General features: G+C 52.1%; 4 protein-coding genes across 4 annotated transcripts; 2 read left to right on the top strand and 2 right to left on the bottom strand.

Moving 5' to 3' along the window:
- Window positions 1-3,516: 3,516 nt before the first annotated feature.
- Window positions 3,517-4,951, top strand: CLAFUR5_02687 (Adenosine kinase; the record flags this gene model as incomplete). Its single annotated transcript, XM_047901835.1, has 5 exons — window positions 3,517-3,584; window positions 3,659-3,812; window positions 4,018-4,353; window positions 4,408-4,850; window positions 4,912-4,951. The coding sequence occupies 5 exons, from the start codon at window positions 3,517-3,519 to the stop codon at window positions 4,949-4,951; spliced, it is 1,041 nt and encodes a 346-aa protein (XP_047757651.1).
- Window positions 4,952-7,982: 3,031 nt separating this feature from the next.
- On the top strand, window positions 7,983-9,262 carry CLAFUR5_02686 (uncharacterized protein; the record flags this gene model as incomplete). Its single annotated transcript, XM_047901834.1, has 3 exons — window positions 7,983-8,787; window positions 8,838-9,110; window positions 9,165-9,262. The coding sequence occupies 3 exons, from the start codon at window positions 7,983-7,985 to the stop codon at window positions 9,260-9,262; spliced, it is 1,176 nt and encodes a 391-aa protein (XP_047757650.1).
- Window positions 9,263-11,507: 2,245 nt separating this feature from the next.
- On the bottom strand, window positions 11,508-11,906 carry CLAFUR5_20146 (uncharacterized protein; the record flags this gene model as incomplete). Its single annotated transcript, XM_059462983.1, has 1 exon — window positions 11,508-11,906. The coding sequence occupies one exon, from the start codon at window positions 11,904-11,906 to the stop codon at window positions 11,508-11,510; it is 399 nt and encodes a 132-aa protein (XP_059318888.1).
- A 1,195-nt stretch (window positions 11,907-13,101) lies between these two features.
- On the bottom strand, window positions 13,102-15,381 carry CLAFUR5_02685 (uncharacterized protein; the record flags this gene model as incomplete). The annotated part of the gene is made up of 2 exons (XM_047901833.1): window positions 13,102-13,149; window positions 13,201-15,381. The coding sequence occupies 2 exons, from the start codon at window positions 15,379-15,381 to the stop codon at window positions 13,102-13,104; spliced, it is 2,229 nt and encodes a 742-aa protein (XP_047757653.1).
- Window positions 15,382-16,258: the final 877 nt, after the last annotated feature.

Raw genomic sequence — 16,258 nt, 5'->3', positions numbered from 1 at the left:
AACTACCGGGTAAGGGACGAATAGCTAGTAATACGATAGGAAGGTAAGAAGTTGTTTATAGAGTAACTATAGAAAGAGAGGTAGAACAACTAGAGTGTAGGGTATAGTAGACGCCCTTAGCTAGCGGGACAACCTAAGGAATAGTTAGCTACAAAATCCGCGGTTAAGCACCCCCCGAAGCTTATCTACTACCGCCTTACGAGGGTATAGAGTAGTATAGCAACCTAACTACGAAGCGAACACATCGGCCTCTAGGGGTACCTATTATAGAGGAAGGTTCTAGGATATACAAATACTAGCTGCCCCTACGGCTATCGCTCCTAGAACGTACGGTACGTACTCCTCGTCTATCCGAGGTAGTCGCTAGGAAGGGGGGAGTAGATAGTAAAGGCGAGGAACCGGACGATTAGGGCACTTCTTAATAACGCTAAGGACCTACGGCGCATTACGAACTAGATAATAGAGAAGGGCTAGCTAGAATAGTACCGCCTAGTAGGAGCAGTATAGGAAGAGAGGACACGACGTAGCGTGACGAGACCGGCTAGGAGCGGGGGCTAACGGGGTAGTGATATAGACTACGTACGTTTAGAGGGAAAGCTAATCTAGATAAGGAGTAGTCGGGGGCGGGAAGGGTTTTCACCTATTCGGGTTTCCCTTTATATATAACAATAGATATATACCTATATAGGCCGGATAGGGTCCTAGAATAGGGGAATGACAAATCTATCTATCTATCTCTATCTATCTATATTAGCTACTACTAGAGTATTATCCTTCTACGCTAATACTAGTCGTAACCTAGAATTCACGGATACTAGTCTAACTACCCCTATAAAGCTTATGCCCTATAAGTAACAACTCGATATAGAATCTACGAATACGTTTACTAAGCGTATAAACTAGATATACGTATATCTAAGGCAAGAAATTGTGTTAGCCTAAGCGTTATAAGCAGATTTTATAAACGTATATTACTAGCTACCTCCGAACTATAATATCGGCGACGAAGTTTATATTGATACTACTAACTAGTCAATAATACGCCCGTCTAAGAAGCTCGATATTAAGAACGTAGGGCCGTACGAGATCACTATAGTACTCCCGTATTAAAATGCTTACCGCGTTATAATACCCGATTAGTTAGGTAATCCCTATAATACTTTCTACGCCTCGCTCCTATAACTAGCTACTAATAACCCCGAACCTAGACAGATCCTAGTACCGCCGCCTCTAATCGAGATTACCCGCGACGACGATAGCGAACTATCCGAAGAGTACTTCGTAGAGGATATACTCGATAGGAAATATTTTAAGCTAAAGGGAAGACTACTAAAATACTTACTACCGAAGCAAGACGAGTATAAGTACCTAGTAAAGTAGAAAGGATACCGCGAGCCGAGCTAGGAGCTACTAGAAGTATTAGTAGGAGTAGCCACCTCTATTATAGACTTCTACTATAACTTTCCGACGAAGTCTATACCCGCCGAATTTAAGCTACCGTACGACTAGGTACCTAATAAGGACCGAGTTACTAGTATACTACGATCTTATACTAAGTCTAGGTAGTTACCTATAGAGAACGCGAGTACGTCTATACCGGTAGTTATACCGTAAACTAATACGCCCGTAACGGCGTCTAAGCTATAAGTAAGGACGTTACGCCGCTCGATAAGACTGAATACGAGTACGATAGAGTTTTATCCTATAGCCGCCGTTAATACGCCTATAGTTAACCTATAAAGCTCTATAGAAACGAACGCTATAGATATAGGCTCGGATACTTAACACGCTAGGGCTACTATAGAACCGCGTATACCTACTTCTATAAAGATAACAACGGATAGAAGTCTCTATAATAAGCGTTAGAATAAGGATGTCGCTATATACCCTAAGCCTCTATATAGCCGTACTAGCTTAGCCGCCCGACGGATATAGTAATCGATAGTAAGGAGGATATTAAGGGTTTAGAGGATGCTTAAGCTAAATAAGGTAGACTAGAGGATAATATAGTTTTCGTAGATACACTACTATAGAGATAGAGCCGTCCGAGGACAAATAGCGATCTAAGGGGGGGGGGTACTATTACGGTTTACTACTACCGTAACGTCGCGCGCCTTAGCGCTTCCTTATATATCTCGCGCGCTTTGCGCTTCTTTTTCGTAGTCTTACCGAATAACGCTTGTTTTACGGTAACCCTATACTATCGTCTTATAGATCACTACCCGTAATACGTACTAGTAAGTAATCTACCTATTCGTCGATCTAGAAATACCTTTCGATACGCCCTTATAGCGTTACGAATATCTTATAGCTATATAAACCGACCGCCTACCGCTCGAAAGAATATTTACCTACTACGGTTAAATCGCGACTATAGAGTCCGCTATATAGTAGGTATAGTAAAGCCTAAATATACCTATTGACCGGTAGCGTATAATAACCCTCGTAATCTTCTAAAGATATCGAAGTTCTCTAGGGTATAGATAGTAAGGTATTAATATAGACTCGTCCTACTAAAGCGTATAGACTAGCCGTCTAGTACGTTTTAATCTTTATCTTAATACTATAGCTACCGTACTACTTAATCGACTTAGGCTTATCCTTTATACTATATCCTTAGGTTAGAGTATCCGGCGGAGGTACGAAACGATAGTTAAATCGATTAATAATAAGTCTATTCGATCGGACTCTAGAATAGCGTATCTAGAAATCCTCGTAGAGAGGCTATAGCTAATTAAATAGGTCGATAGGAAGGTCGTATCTAATACTATTATTTACCTCCGGTATATCAATAAGCCTCTATCTTATTCGTAATACCTTCTCGAGTAGAATATTAGGCCGTAGAAGTAGGCTATACTTTACTTTCTTAGTAGTAGTAATAACTCTATCCTTCTTATAGAAGTAACGAGCCTTACGAGCCTTTAATCGAGCTAGGGTATTACTATCGCTATTCATATTAGTAAAGTCCTTAGGCTCGTATATTACTCGTAGAGTAGTATCTACTCTTTAATCTTCCTCGGCCCTCCTTATAACCTAAGTATTAGAAGTAGGTAGAAATAGATACCGCTTACTATATCAAATACGGTCGTTAATAATACGAGTAAGATTATAGAGCAGATCGATAAGTAAGGGCTACTACTACTAAGTAATAGGCGGAGCTATAATAATAATCGGAAGGATAAATATACCTTAATCTTATAATATAGTTATATAGAAGGTAAATATACCTTAGCTAACGACATAATAGGTGTAGAGATTACAGCTTACGCTAACGGATACATCTCGGTGTGTCTCACGGTAACGAATATCCGATGGGGTAGTGTCCGGAAGCTAAAAATCTACGCTAGGACATTATATCAGAAGCCACGATTTCGGCCGCCGGACTCTCGAACGGCATGGATGACGATGCGGGGCAGGAGCTCGAAGGTCTGGTGGGATGTACATCGTTGGAAAAATCTCAACACCGACATCACTTACTTTACCTACCACACACGACCTCACTAAATCCTATACAAGATGTCTGCCGACCACACATACCAGCTCTTCTGCTTGGAGAACCCTCTCCTTGACATCCAAGGCCAAGGGTCAGTCACGACGGCAAACATCGGCGCCAGCAAACGTTTCACGAGTAGGGGGCAACTGCTGACGATGTCATCAGAGATGAGGCACTCCTAAACCAATACGGCCTGAAGGCAAACGATGCCATCCTCGCCGAAGAGTCCCACAAGAGTCTGTACGAGGAGCTCATCCAGAACCGTGATGCGAAGCTGCTCGCGGGTGGTGCGGCTCAGAACACTGCCAGAGGTGCCCAGGTATGCCTGTCCTTAGCAATCTCGCATGCCGTCGTTGGTCATAGTAGAACGAGGCGGAACTTTTCATGCTTGTCATTCGATATGCACAATCCGTATATGTGCAATTGCGTGTTGCCCACAAATGGTCGATGCATCGGGCAAACGCAGGACAATGCATATGTAATACTGGCCAAATTATAGCTGCTAACGACCTCGATCCGTACAGTACCTACTCCCAGCCGACTCAGTAGTCTTCTTCGGCGCCGTCGGAAAGGACAAGTACGCCGATATCCTCCAAGATGCCAACAAGCAAGCCGGTCTTGCCGTTCGATACCATGTCGATGAGAAGGAACCTACCGGTCGTTGCGGTGTGATTATTACAGGACACAACAGGAGCATGTGCACAGACCTTGCCGCAGCCAACTGCTACAAGATCGAACACTTGAACGAGAACTGGAGCATCGCAGAGAAGGCCAAGGCATACTTCGTCGGTGGCTACCACTTGACAGTCTGCGTACCGGCTGTCTTGAAGTTGGCCCAGGAAGCCGCGAAGACGAACAAGGTCAGTCGTTGTTTGATTGATTCCGGGATTTTGACATGCTGACGATGGTCCAAGCCTTTCATCTTTTCGCTGTCCGCGCCGTTCATCCCACAGTTCTTCAAGGAACCGCTCGACCAAACCGCTCCTTACTGGGATTACGTTATCGGCAACGAGACGGAGGCGCAAGCCTACGCTGACTCGCACGATCTTAAGACCCACGACATTCCGACGATTGCCAAGCACCTCGCAAACTTGCCCAAAGAGAACAAGCAGCGCAAGCGTGTCGCAATCATTACGCAAGGCACTGACCCCACCATCATTGCTGTGCAGGACGAGGGTGAGCCAAAGTCGTTCCCCGTCCACCAGATCAACAAGGACGAGATCGTAGACACCACTGGTGCAGGTGATGCCTTTGCCGGCGGCTTCTTCGCTGGCGTGGTCCAGGGCGACAGCATCGAGACCTGCGTCGACAAGGGAAGTTGGCTTGCTGCTCTGAGCTTGCGCGAGCTGGGGCCATCGTACGTACCGCACATTGCATCTCGATGCAACGCTACGGGACACGCCACTAACCGTTCGCAGATACCCGTTCCCCAAGAAAGCCTATACTTCGACCAAGTAAGCACGAAATCGTGCTTGTCTTGGGCTGAAACCGGCGTTTCAACATTTCAACAATTGTTTGTCGCGTGACATGATACCCACCCCTCAACGAGATGAGAGGTAACAAAAGCGAGCGGCTCTGCGGCGGCGACCGACCAGCGCAGTGGATGGGAAAAGGACGAGGAATGGCCGTCAACTCTTTCGAGTAGAATTAGATCAGTAAATAACCTCATGACCAAGATGAGTTGTCAAGATTCTTCTGAAATCAGCATAATTCGCCGCTTCGCCCACGACTAGACCTGGAACAGTAGCATCGGCCTCCAGGGATGATCCACAATCTCGACATGAGATCTATAAAACGTGTTCTATAGGGCTGTCCGGAAAGTATGCTTCTCATCGGCTCGAGAAGCCCGAATGAGCTTCGATTTCGTAACAGGACCTTGTATGATATAGCGGTCTGTTCAGAGACAGCGGGTGTCTCGTCTCGACATCGTGACATGGTGACATGAAAGGTACTGCAGCAATATCCGAACGAGATCTGGAGAGGTGTTGGGCAGCACACCCTTGCTGTGTTGGCACGTCTTCTAACCGGGCTTCTGGAAGCGATCTTCTACAGCGAATTGTTTCGGTAGCCGCAATTGCACGCCGCTGTCAGGTACCGGTACGTGTAGACAAGCAGTACCCCAACAAGCATCGTGGACTTGCTCGGAGTCAGGCTGCGAGATGCCTGGATAATGCCCGACTCATGCAGCACTGCCCAGCTATGCTGCGATCCCTGCATCAAATGCCGGCAGCCGCACTCGGCCGATCTGTGGCAGTGTGAAATGGTTGTGGGCAAAGTCTGCGTGTCGACATCTCTTCACCACTGTTTCGCGGCGCAGCTCTGTCGTGATGGCAGTGAGAGTGCGACGCTACGAGCCGTGTGAGATGTTGTTGTTTGATCATCGAACGGCCGAGGAGCCGAGTCTGTGGTGACACAGGCGTGTAACGTCTGCTGCATGGACGACCGTTTCACCATTCGGCGGCCATCCCGAACGTGGCCACGTGAGGCGGCAATAGTGCAGCCCAAAGACGACACTTGTTTGTTGATGAACTGACTGCGCGTCCTGGTCGATCCATGCGCAGCGCCTCGGCCTGCTCCATTCTGCTCTCCCGTGACCGCGATTTCATGCGTAGCCTGGTGATGAGCGGCCAGCCAGGAAGGATGAAGCATGGATGAGGGATCGAGTCAAGCACAACGGTGCTGCAGCGTTGCTGCAGGTACAAGGGCCCCATCGTCAGGCAAAGCTAGACCACTGGCTGCCAAACTCTGTGCATGCATGGCGGCAGCGCCCTTACTTTCGTCATGCAGCAGCGCGATATGCGAACTCGCTGGTGTCAGTTGTCACAGCTACCGGAAGGCATATGCTGTGGCAGGCAATCGCAGCAGAGACGATGGCCGGGGGAGGGAGTGTAGCGGTAGGTGTCGAGTTCTTCGTGGTCGTGGCTCATCCGCCCTCCTCCTCTCGTCGTGGGGCTAGAAAAAGCTTAAGCTGGAGCGAGCCTTCGATACCGGGACTTCAAACACCTCTGGGCGCTTTTCTTACGCTATCGCCCGGGCCTGCCAGCGCTGCGGCAAGCATCGATTGCATCAGACACGCGCGGGACGGCGGTGCTTACTTGGAAGCGGTGCTCTGGCACGCCCGCCTGACCATCAAACAGCGTCGGCCATCGCCAGCAGCGCTCAATGGTACACTAGGGCGAAACCTGCATGAGAGAGAGAGCATCGTGGATTCTTGATTGCGGCGGTGCTCCAGCTTGACGCCTCTCTTGCGTTATGATCCCTGGACGCTACTGATTCCTGAAGGTTGGGCTGCCACAAACGGCCGTCGGCGATCTCGCGCAGAGAGGGTCCCTCGAGGGAGCTTGCACTGCACCACACTTCCACTCTGCACCCGCCAGTGCACCGCACCTCACCCCACCCCGTCTGATATCGCCCACGGGCCACAGCCAGCCAGCGGCAGTCGAGCCTCCAGCAAACGTGCGTACAGCGCGCTACTGCTGCCCGTCTGCCAGAATAGCACCGCAGCTCCCTTTCTTCGACACTGGCCACGACTGCCCACAGCTCACTTATCAACTGACATGGCTAGCCGTCACACCTCATCAGCAGCAGCATGACGAGCGCGCATATCAACTGCTGCTTTCGCCCGCGCCCTACCTTTCGACTCGAGCCTCACTTTCCCTGCTGCCCTCCTGCTCGTCATCAGTGCTCTGCTGGACCTGAAGTGAAGTGAGCCAGGGTGTGTCACCCCGCCTGGCCTGCCTTCAGGTTTACACTTTCACGCCTTGCGTTTCCAATTCCAATACCCATCCGGGCCCGGCACTGCTCCCTGGTTGCAGCCTTTATTCCACTGATTCGAGAGCGACATCAGGACCCCACCTCGACCGCGACCGGGCCTCTGCGCACACAGACTCTCTCCAGACATCATCCAACTACACTTCGGCTACCCGGCTGCCACCGTAGTCTCTGTTTTACCGCGCACTGTCGTTCCTTTGGCCTTGCAAATTTCGCTAGACAGACGTGTTGTTTCGTCGCTCGTTCAAGAAGGCCACCCTCCAAGTCACTCGCTTTTCTGCTTCCCTCTGCCAATCTCAGCAGCGTTCGTACCTGACCGGGAAAGGCTTACTGGCTTACCACACTCCGCCACCCACCCTCTGGATAATATTACAAGTCCTGCGTAAGACCACCAACCCAGGCACCTTGGGCATCACCGGGAACAGGCATCATCTCAAGGCCACAACATTCTTGCAACTTTCTTCCTGCTCAACCAAAACAACCATTGACGCACGCGCGAGTGCACGTCCACGCCTAACCCACTTCCTCATCGCCCAACTGGAGCAGATTCTATTAGAAGCACCGGTTAGCCTTTCGATTCAATATCCTTCTGCCATTCAGCGCGTAATCAGTCCCAACCGACAATCTGGCGACTGTCTATGCATCACCGCCTTTCTCGCCATTGGCGTCGCGAAAAGGCTTCGACTGGGAGCGCTCTCCTCTTGACTCCAATTCTGTGATGGACTACAATGATCCGTCGAGACGACAGTACGCGCAGAACCCATACGCTACACAGCAACAGTCGCAGCAGCAGCATGGCAGCGCGCAACAAACGACCAGCCAGTATACGACTCCCGGGACCGTGGAGCGCTTTCGACAGACTTCGTACATGGGACACTCACCGAGCAGTGTGCCATCGACATCAAGAGCGGGAGGCGATGCGCACGCTTCGTTTTTGGAGAGCTCCTTCGCGTCCGGTCAAACGATGCAATACGGGACAGACCTGCAAAATCCAGACGTGTCGCGGCAGCAGTCTGCGCAGCAATATCAACAGTATCCCTCCAACATCATGTACGGTCTGGCGCAGCAGTCACAGCAGGCGACACAGTCGCCTTATGACCCCGTTCAACGCTACACCCAACGGCCTGGTACCGCGTCCGAGACACTGGCGTCTCAATTCGGCGCACCGCACACCGCTCAATACTACCTTGGAGCAGGAACAGTTCCCACCAGTGCGACCATGCCCGACCTTACGGCATCACACCTGCCTTCGCAATATCAGTCTGGTGCATATGCTCAGGCTGGCCCTACGGCAGCGCAGACCTACGCTAGTGCGATGATCGATCCAACGGCTGCGAGCGCGTACCCAGCTTACACAGCGCAATACGCACAGCAGTTAAGCCAATCAATAGATCAGGCTTTCAGCAATTACCAGGCGCAGATTCGCACGATCTTTTCAAAAGTCCGCGAAGGGCAATTATGGGAGCTACCCAACATTCTGCTTGATGCTTCGCACTATCTGCTGGGCAATGTTGAAGCGCTGGGTAAGTGTAAACACCACTCAACTGTTTGTCCCAGACTTACTAATTCGCAGGTATAGGACTGACCAGGGACGATGACAATCTACACGACGAAAGGATACGACTGTGGGACGAGTTCAATCGAGCTTGGCTCACAACATTGCAGACGCAGTACGACATGACTCAGGACTCGATGCGCAGCGGCGGTCACTCAGGCCAGCCAGCAACTATGCACTCGCAAAACCTTGAGACGCTTTCTCGCGAGCTTGTGAGGCTTTGCGATAGTGTCGAGAAGCATGGCCTCGTGGACTACCAGATGGGCGTCGCGGAAGAGGAGATCATGGATTGTAAGCTCCGTCTCTTTCAGCTTTGCATTTGTTCAATGCTAACTTTGTGCCCAGTATTACTGCGATGTCTTTCTCAGCTAGATCCTGAGACTGCGTCCAATGCAGAGGCTGGCGCAGAACCTTCAGCCTCGGGTGCTGCAAGAGGTCGATGATCTACGACAGATGTACTACCTCGCTCTTTACCAGGCATATAGACCATTTACAAGACGGCACCCGGATCAGGAATACCGCGTGCAAGGACGCTTCGACTAGGGCTGGCGTTTCGTATTGCACGAGTCGACAATGCCTGAGGGTTCTGCCCGTCGCTCGGTCGAGCCCACTTATTCCCCTGGACGTGTGGGCATTACTCTACGACCATATCTCAGACCCACCTGCCGCGGGCAATCTTTCCTATGTGCAAGTAATGGTCTGCATGAAGGAACGATTAATAGCATTGACGATGCTGTACGAAGGAAGACGGACCGTGAACCGTCTGGGGAGGAAGGTATTGGATCGGAAGGGACGAATGGGAAGAACATGTACTATTACCCGGCATCTCCGCTGGCTCGAAGATGATACCCGGTCAACTGAATTAATGACCGCATTGGCTTGCATGGGGCTGAGATGCGACTCGATGTAAATAATACGACTGACTGATACCTGAAGTACAAAGCGATCGATACATGTGAATGGCTCGAGAATATTGCTGCGCCTGCCTACGTGTACCGTTACGTTTCCGAAACGCCGCAAGACACCAAGCGGACTTGAACGCTGGACCCGCGAGAGTGGGAGAGCAGACGAAATCCTCGAGCTGCGCACGCGCAGGGCCTGGTGCTGACGCCGTGAGATGATGCTGGTGTGGTCGCATGACCCGGCGGCGGCTCGGCTGGTGCACACAATCACCTTACATCCAGCCGATAGGCAAGGCTGACCACGGGCTGTGTCCGACGGTGAGCATTTCCGAGGCATGCCGGGTGGTGGGCAGAGTGGGATTGAGTTTCGATAGAAGGTGCTAACGAAGAAGCACCGGGAGGGAAGGAAGGCTGTCAGGCTGTCACCTCACGGACGGCTTCCCGATATGGGGCTCTTTCTGATCGGGCAGGCTGCTCCGCCATTGGGCTGGAATAAGTTGAAGTCAAGTGTCAAGTGTCAGTCAACCTTTTGCAATAAGATCTAATGAGAATCAGAAAAATCGGATTGCTCTTGGGCCTCCATCACGAGATATCAGCGACCCTTCGTATATTGGACCGGAAAAGGCAAGGCAGGGTAGGACATTCGGCATGCTAGATACAGTCGTGCCGCTCGCGCTTTTGGCCCTTGGGCACTCCAGGCTTCATCATCATCATCTTGCAACCCCCATCACGAAGGATCGTCATCCTCAGGCATCGCATCCCGCAAGCAGAAGTATTGATTGACAACAGAACGAAGGTGCTTCTATTTCCGGTCGTTGCCATGGAGTGATGAGTGCTAGGTGCTCGTATTCGAGCCTCGGTCCTCATGCTCACCCACATCGGCCTGCAATAATAATCTCATTCAGCACGAGATATAAGTGGCCCGAGCCGGTCTTGAGAAGACTGTTCCGACTGCTTGGGAAAGTCCCAGTTCGGCAGGCTGGATAGGTCGGTGGTTGTGCTGGAGATTGGGCTCCGCTGGATAACCTCTCCAGGGGTCATTTCGGATTCTCAGCATCTCGGAAGCGTTTCGAAAAGTACGCCGTTTTGTCAGCCAATGCATCCTTGTCGTGAGAAGATATAACCCGCGCGCTACTGAAATGCTGAGAATCTGATATGACCCCTGGAGATGTTACATGTACCGGATCGTGCGGACGTGAGAATAGCTGCTGGAGAAGCTGGTGAGGCGGAAAGGCAGATGATGGGATCCTGGCTCTTTAGACGCGTCACGGCGGCACGATCATTGTGGCGTGGTATTTACTGGCGACGGGGAGGCCAGCACATCTCCGATATCTCGTGGGTTGCAGATACTGGAAAGAGATGGTGCCAAGGGAATGGAGGGCCACTTCTTCCGATCTGGCATGATGATGGGAGGGAGGTGATTGGGAGAGATGTGTGGATGGTTATGGAGATTGGTTGGTATGTAGCTCGTTCATTATGGGCACTGCTGACCCTGGTCTGGTCACTAATCGTATTCGTAGGTCGTCGTCAATCGTTGCCTCGTAAACACAACATCACCGGCTCACGCTGTCTTTCGTTACAGGTTCTTGCTGATCTCTTCTGCCGTGGCCAAGTCCACGCAAGCCATATGCCGTGTCTCATCGGACACCAGCTCGCTAGTCGAAGGGATCCAAAGCGTGGTAGAAATATCTCAGAAACTTCGACCTCTGCAACAACCATATCCCCAGCACGACATCATCCGGACGTCTTCCAGCGCAATGGCTCGCGCTCTAATGTCGCGAGAACACTACGCAGGTGTCGGCCGCAAGAAGTTCTTAATCCCTCGTCTCCGACGCGAACTCTTCTTCTCAGTTATCGCATCCTCTCTTTCCCGCCTGACCTCAACGCCACCACTACGTGCCGCCGCAGGAGGTTGAGACTGGGGCTCATGGACCGGCACTCGCATCGAGGGCTCCTCCCACCATCTATCATCCTCCTCCTCTTCTTCTTCAGCATCGACGACCTTCCCAACCACAGTATGATTCCCACTCTCGCTCCTCCTAAGACTCAACCTCCTCTCCGTCTCCTCCTGCAACTCGGCATACCGCATCGCATCCCTCTCCTTCTTCGCCCTCTTCTCCTCCGCCGCCTTCTCGATACGCTCCCGGATCGTCACAGCGCCCCATATCAGCAGCACCGCCGCCATAGTAGCTTCGCCTCCTAGCTCCGGACAGCAAGAGGAAGGGATGAGCGAGATGATCTTATAATACCGCCGAACTGCTTAAGATGCTATTTCGAGGTATGGGCGAATGGTTCATGCATGCACTCCTATGTGGCCGCAGGAGTAGAGGTAAATGCAATGAAACAACGACATCAGCAGATGCAGCGCAGTGCAGTGGTGGCAACAATGCACGCTGCAGTAGTGACCGTTACACAGCCGCACCGTAGCTGTACGTTACACTAACCGACGTCGGTCATCGCCACAAAAAGAAACTCGGCTTGCGAGATCTGAGTCTAGCCTCGATCTACTGTACGCTAGACGCCGCAATTCGTTTCTTCCTTCATCACATGACCCTGCCTGACATCAAGACAAGATGTCTGAGCGACTGTGGGACTCTGAAACAACAAAGATCTCACATCCCCTTCCCCAGGGCTGACACAGGAGATTTGTTTACTCAACAATCGAGACAGTGGACAACAACGCAGCAACTACAGAAATGCTGACGGTGCATCACTTGGTACCCGGAGGTAATTCAATGCCCTTGCTTTGATCATGCAGGCAGGAACGCCTGGAGAGGAAAGCGAGGTACATGTACACATACAACCCGAGATAGCGGAATCCGCATTCTCGAGCAGGAAGCGAGCCTCGTCAGGCTGCAGGAAATGGTAGGGCAGAGAAATTCCGGTCGTGCCAATGAGAAAGAGCTACCCAGTCTCCATTCCATTAAGTATGCACACATGAATAATCTCCAGCAAACGCTCCGTTCCATTCCTGTCAGCGTCCAGAAGCGAGCGAAGATGAAGGAGCAACTTTGTGTCAACATAAAGGAGAGAATGCTTCGTTCGCCACACACAATAGCCATGCCATAAGTGCCATCCATCCTTGCTTGTGCAAGATGCAATCGCTAATCCAGACGGGACTATAATCAAAGTCACAGTAGAAGACCCAGCCCAAGAAAAAGTTTCCCGTTTGGTGACGCCTGATGAATCTCTGCACACTCTCGCTCCCTAGACTCCCAAATAATGCCCTGCCCCGTTCTCGCCTATTTGTTGATTAGAAGATATCCTGCAGCTTTCAAGTCGTCAAAGGGAAGTGCTGATTGCAGGGTCGTGCTCTGTCTTCTGCGCTGCGTCGTCGTTTTGTGTCGTTGGTAGTTCGGTGGTGTTGGTCGGTTGAGTCATCAGAAGAAGTGCGTGTGAGGCTTGCTCATCTCATGGACTTCCATTTCCTAGATCGTGTGTTAGTAAGGCATGACACCACAATTGTAAGCTCGACATACCATCTTGAAGGTGTTCAGTTCCTCCTTGATCTGCTGCGCAAGCATGGGCGTCAAGCGATTGCATGTGGCAATCTCGCCACGACGATCATACTCGGAGCTTGACCAAGCATCGTGGAACTGAATACGAGGGCTGAAGCTGATGTTTCGTGCACTGCCATTAGGTGTGTTCGCTAAGCTTTTGGTCGGCCTTTGCGCGAAGTAGTCGCCACTGACAGGTGCGTTCCTCATTGACGCGCTTCGACTCTGTCCGTCCCGTGGTGTGCTCGGCATGCTCGATGTCGGACTCTCTGTCGAGATTGTCGCTGCTTGTAGGCTGTCAGCGGGCCTGATGACGGGCGAGCCACTTGGAGATCCCGTGCCAGAGCGCTTCAATATGCCCTTCTTTACGGCCGCGAGCACCTCTGCTCGGTCTTTATCACTTCCCACGATGCTTCTTCGCGACAGTGAATCTGATCGATCGGCAGACCCTCGTGATAGGGGCATCACACCTTTAGCTGCATCTATTGAGTTTCGTTCCAGTTTCGGGAAGCCGGTGATACCGTGTGGTTTCTCTCCAGGGTGCTCGGTGACGTTGACCTTCTGCCTCTCTGCTTCTACCGTGACCATTGAGACCGTGCCGACACTCGCTTGGACAGTGGCATTCGTGGCCGAAATTGGACCATCGGCTGCCGGTACACCAATGACGGATTTAGGCCGGAACAGACCTTTGATGCTTCTAGCACTCTTCTTTGCACCACGACCCATCTTGCGTAGCATCATGGACGCAGACGAGGCGGTCGAAGAGATCGAGAGGTTGTCCGTCGAGCCAGTGAAGCCACCTTGACCGGAGTAGATGCCCGCACCGATTCCAGCTGCCTCTTGCCGGCGAGCAATCTCCAGTTGCTCCGCGTCGAGCTCATCATCGATCTGCTGTTGATGTTGCGCCTGCGCGTTCTGGGCATGTGGTGTCTGCTGTGCAGCGGCAGGAGCGGCATTGGCTTTTGCAGCACTGTTCTCTGTTGCACGTCGAAGCTCTTGGGCACTGCCAAAGGAGAAAGCACGCCGTAAGCGAGACTTCATGCCTTTATTGAGGTCCTTATCGGACACTGCAGCGAGATGTGCTGCTGCTGGCGAAGGAGCTTGCACAGCAGACTGGGCGGCTGCAGCATATGTCTTCTGCTTGACAGGCGAACCAACCGGCGTTGGATCATTGTCCTCGACGGTCTGCTTCGAGAGCGGCGAGGGCGACTTCATGCGCTTGCCAGCTTCGGATGACCCTCGGGGAGGTATGTTGACACCTTTCTGCTCGGCTGAAGCTGCAGACGCAGTGTTCAAGTTCTCCTTGCCTTTCTTACGTTGCGAGGATTGGCTGTCGTCACTGCCAGATCTCGAGTGGAAGGACACTGGTCTGATGGTCGTAGCATTGCCGTGCCCCGATGAAGGCCGAGCATTTGCGTCAGTGACCTGCAGGTTCGAGCCATCGAAGTTGTTCAGACTTCGGCGACGATACCTCTTTGCAAGTCCAGACTCGGAAGACTTGCCCATCTCCATATCATCAACACTGCCCTGCCGTTGTGGGGCAGCTGGTTGCTGTTGTACCAGATGGCTTACACTCGCCATACCCGAACCAGATGGCTGCACCGAGCTTCCGAGTTGAGGCGAAGATGCCTTGGGTGTAACGTTACCCGATTGTGTCGACTCGGTTCTCTTCTGCGCTGGACGGCGATATCGATCAGGTGAGGGTTTTGCGGGCTGGTCGAACGTGGTCAATGACAGATCAGGGATGCTCGAGGATAAGTTAATGAGGGAGCCATTGCGCGAGCCCATGACCGAGTCATCTTTGGCCGAAGGCTGCGAAGATGCATCGGATGAGGTGGTAGATGATGCGGAAGCCGATTGCGTGTGAGTATGTCGCCCGCTGCCGATGGTGCCGTGTGAAGTTGATGGAGCCGAGACGGTCCGGGTGTTGTCCTGCCGCAGATTGGGCGTCGACTGAAATGCATAGGGCTGGACAGGCGCGGCCGAGGTGCCTCTGTAGCCAGTGTTTTGTGCGTTGTACACGCTCCTCGAGGGCTGCGCCATGCGCGGTGCCTGGGAGTATTGTTGCGAGGAGCCGTTGAACGCGTCGGAGGATGAAGGTCGGGAGTGCAGCATGGTGATGGTGCTGGTCGGTGTGATAGGAGGCGACAGTACCTCAGCCATCGGATCTGCCGTGTTGAAAGGCGTGCGTGGGTATGCAATGGCGAAGAGTAATGTATGGGCGAATAAAGCTTGGCGAGGTGGAATCTACTCTATGGTCTGAGCCGGCCAGCAGTCAGTATTCGGTGTCGGGAGCGATCAATGGCACAGCGTGTTGAAGGAGGACGCTGCGATGGCAGCGGAAAGAGTGGAGATGGGCGTCGTAGCAGCGTTGTGTCGGTAGTGGTGGTAGATAAAGCCCCTGACTGGTTGCAAGGCAGATGTGAGGCACGGAAGAGCGCTCCAAGACATGTAGCAGAAACGTGCTCGATGAAGTGCGGGACGGCGGTGAGACAGGCACTGCTCGCCGCCAGTGTGCATGTGTGGGCATGTGTGCGTGTGTGCTCTGGAGAGGTGTGCGGTGTGTGGTATGGTATGCAAAGGAGGCGCGTTCAGTCGTACCTTTCGAGTGAGATGCTCAGGCAGTGAGGCCTGGCGGAAGGGGCAGGAGCGTGCCGGAGCAGCTGGTCGGCGCTCAAGACGACATTGACGGCAGCGGCAACGTCAGTGACTGCCACGGGCGTTATGTATGTTCGTGCGAAGAGATGCTGATGCGGCGTTGGGCGATGTGGATGTGTGTCGTGGAGTCGTTAAAGATGCGAGCGTGTCGGTGGAAGAAGGAGGCGGCGGTCCCTGAACAGCGAATAATCGAGTATTTAGAGCGGAATGCTGCGAAAGGTAGGCTATGACGGCTCGCCGTCTGTTCGTCGGTCGAGTGCGAGAAAGAAAACACCAGCCGTAGCAACAAGAACCCCGATACTATCACAAGCACAGCACAACTGGCAGAGATGAAGGGCGAAGAAGAGGTGTTGGACGCAGGACGTTCTGCCTCTCCTCGCGG

This window comes from Fulvia fulva, chromosome 2, assembly GCF_020509005.1.
Source record: "Fulvia fulva chromosome 2, complete sequence".
In the NCBI taxonomy this organism is placed as follows: Eukaryota; Fungi; Ascomycota; class Dothideomycetes; order Mycosphaerellales; family Mycosphaerellaceae; genus Fulvia; species Fulvia fulva.
Note: the sequence above shows the minus strand (reverse complement) of the source record. Positions and strands in the feature narration are given on the sequence as shown.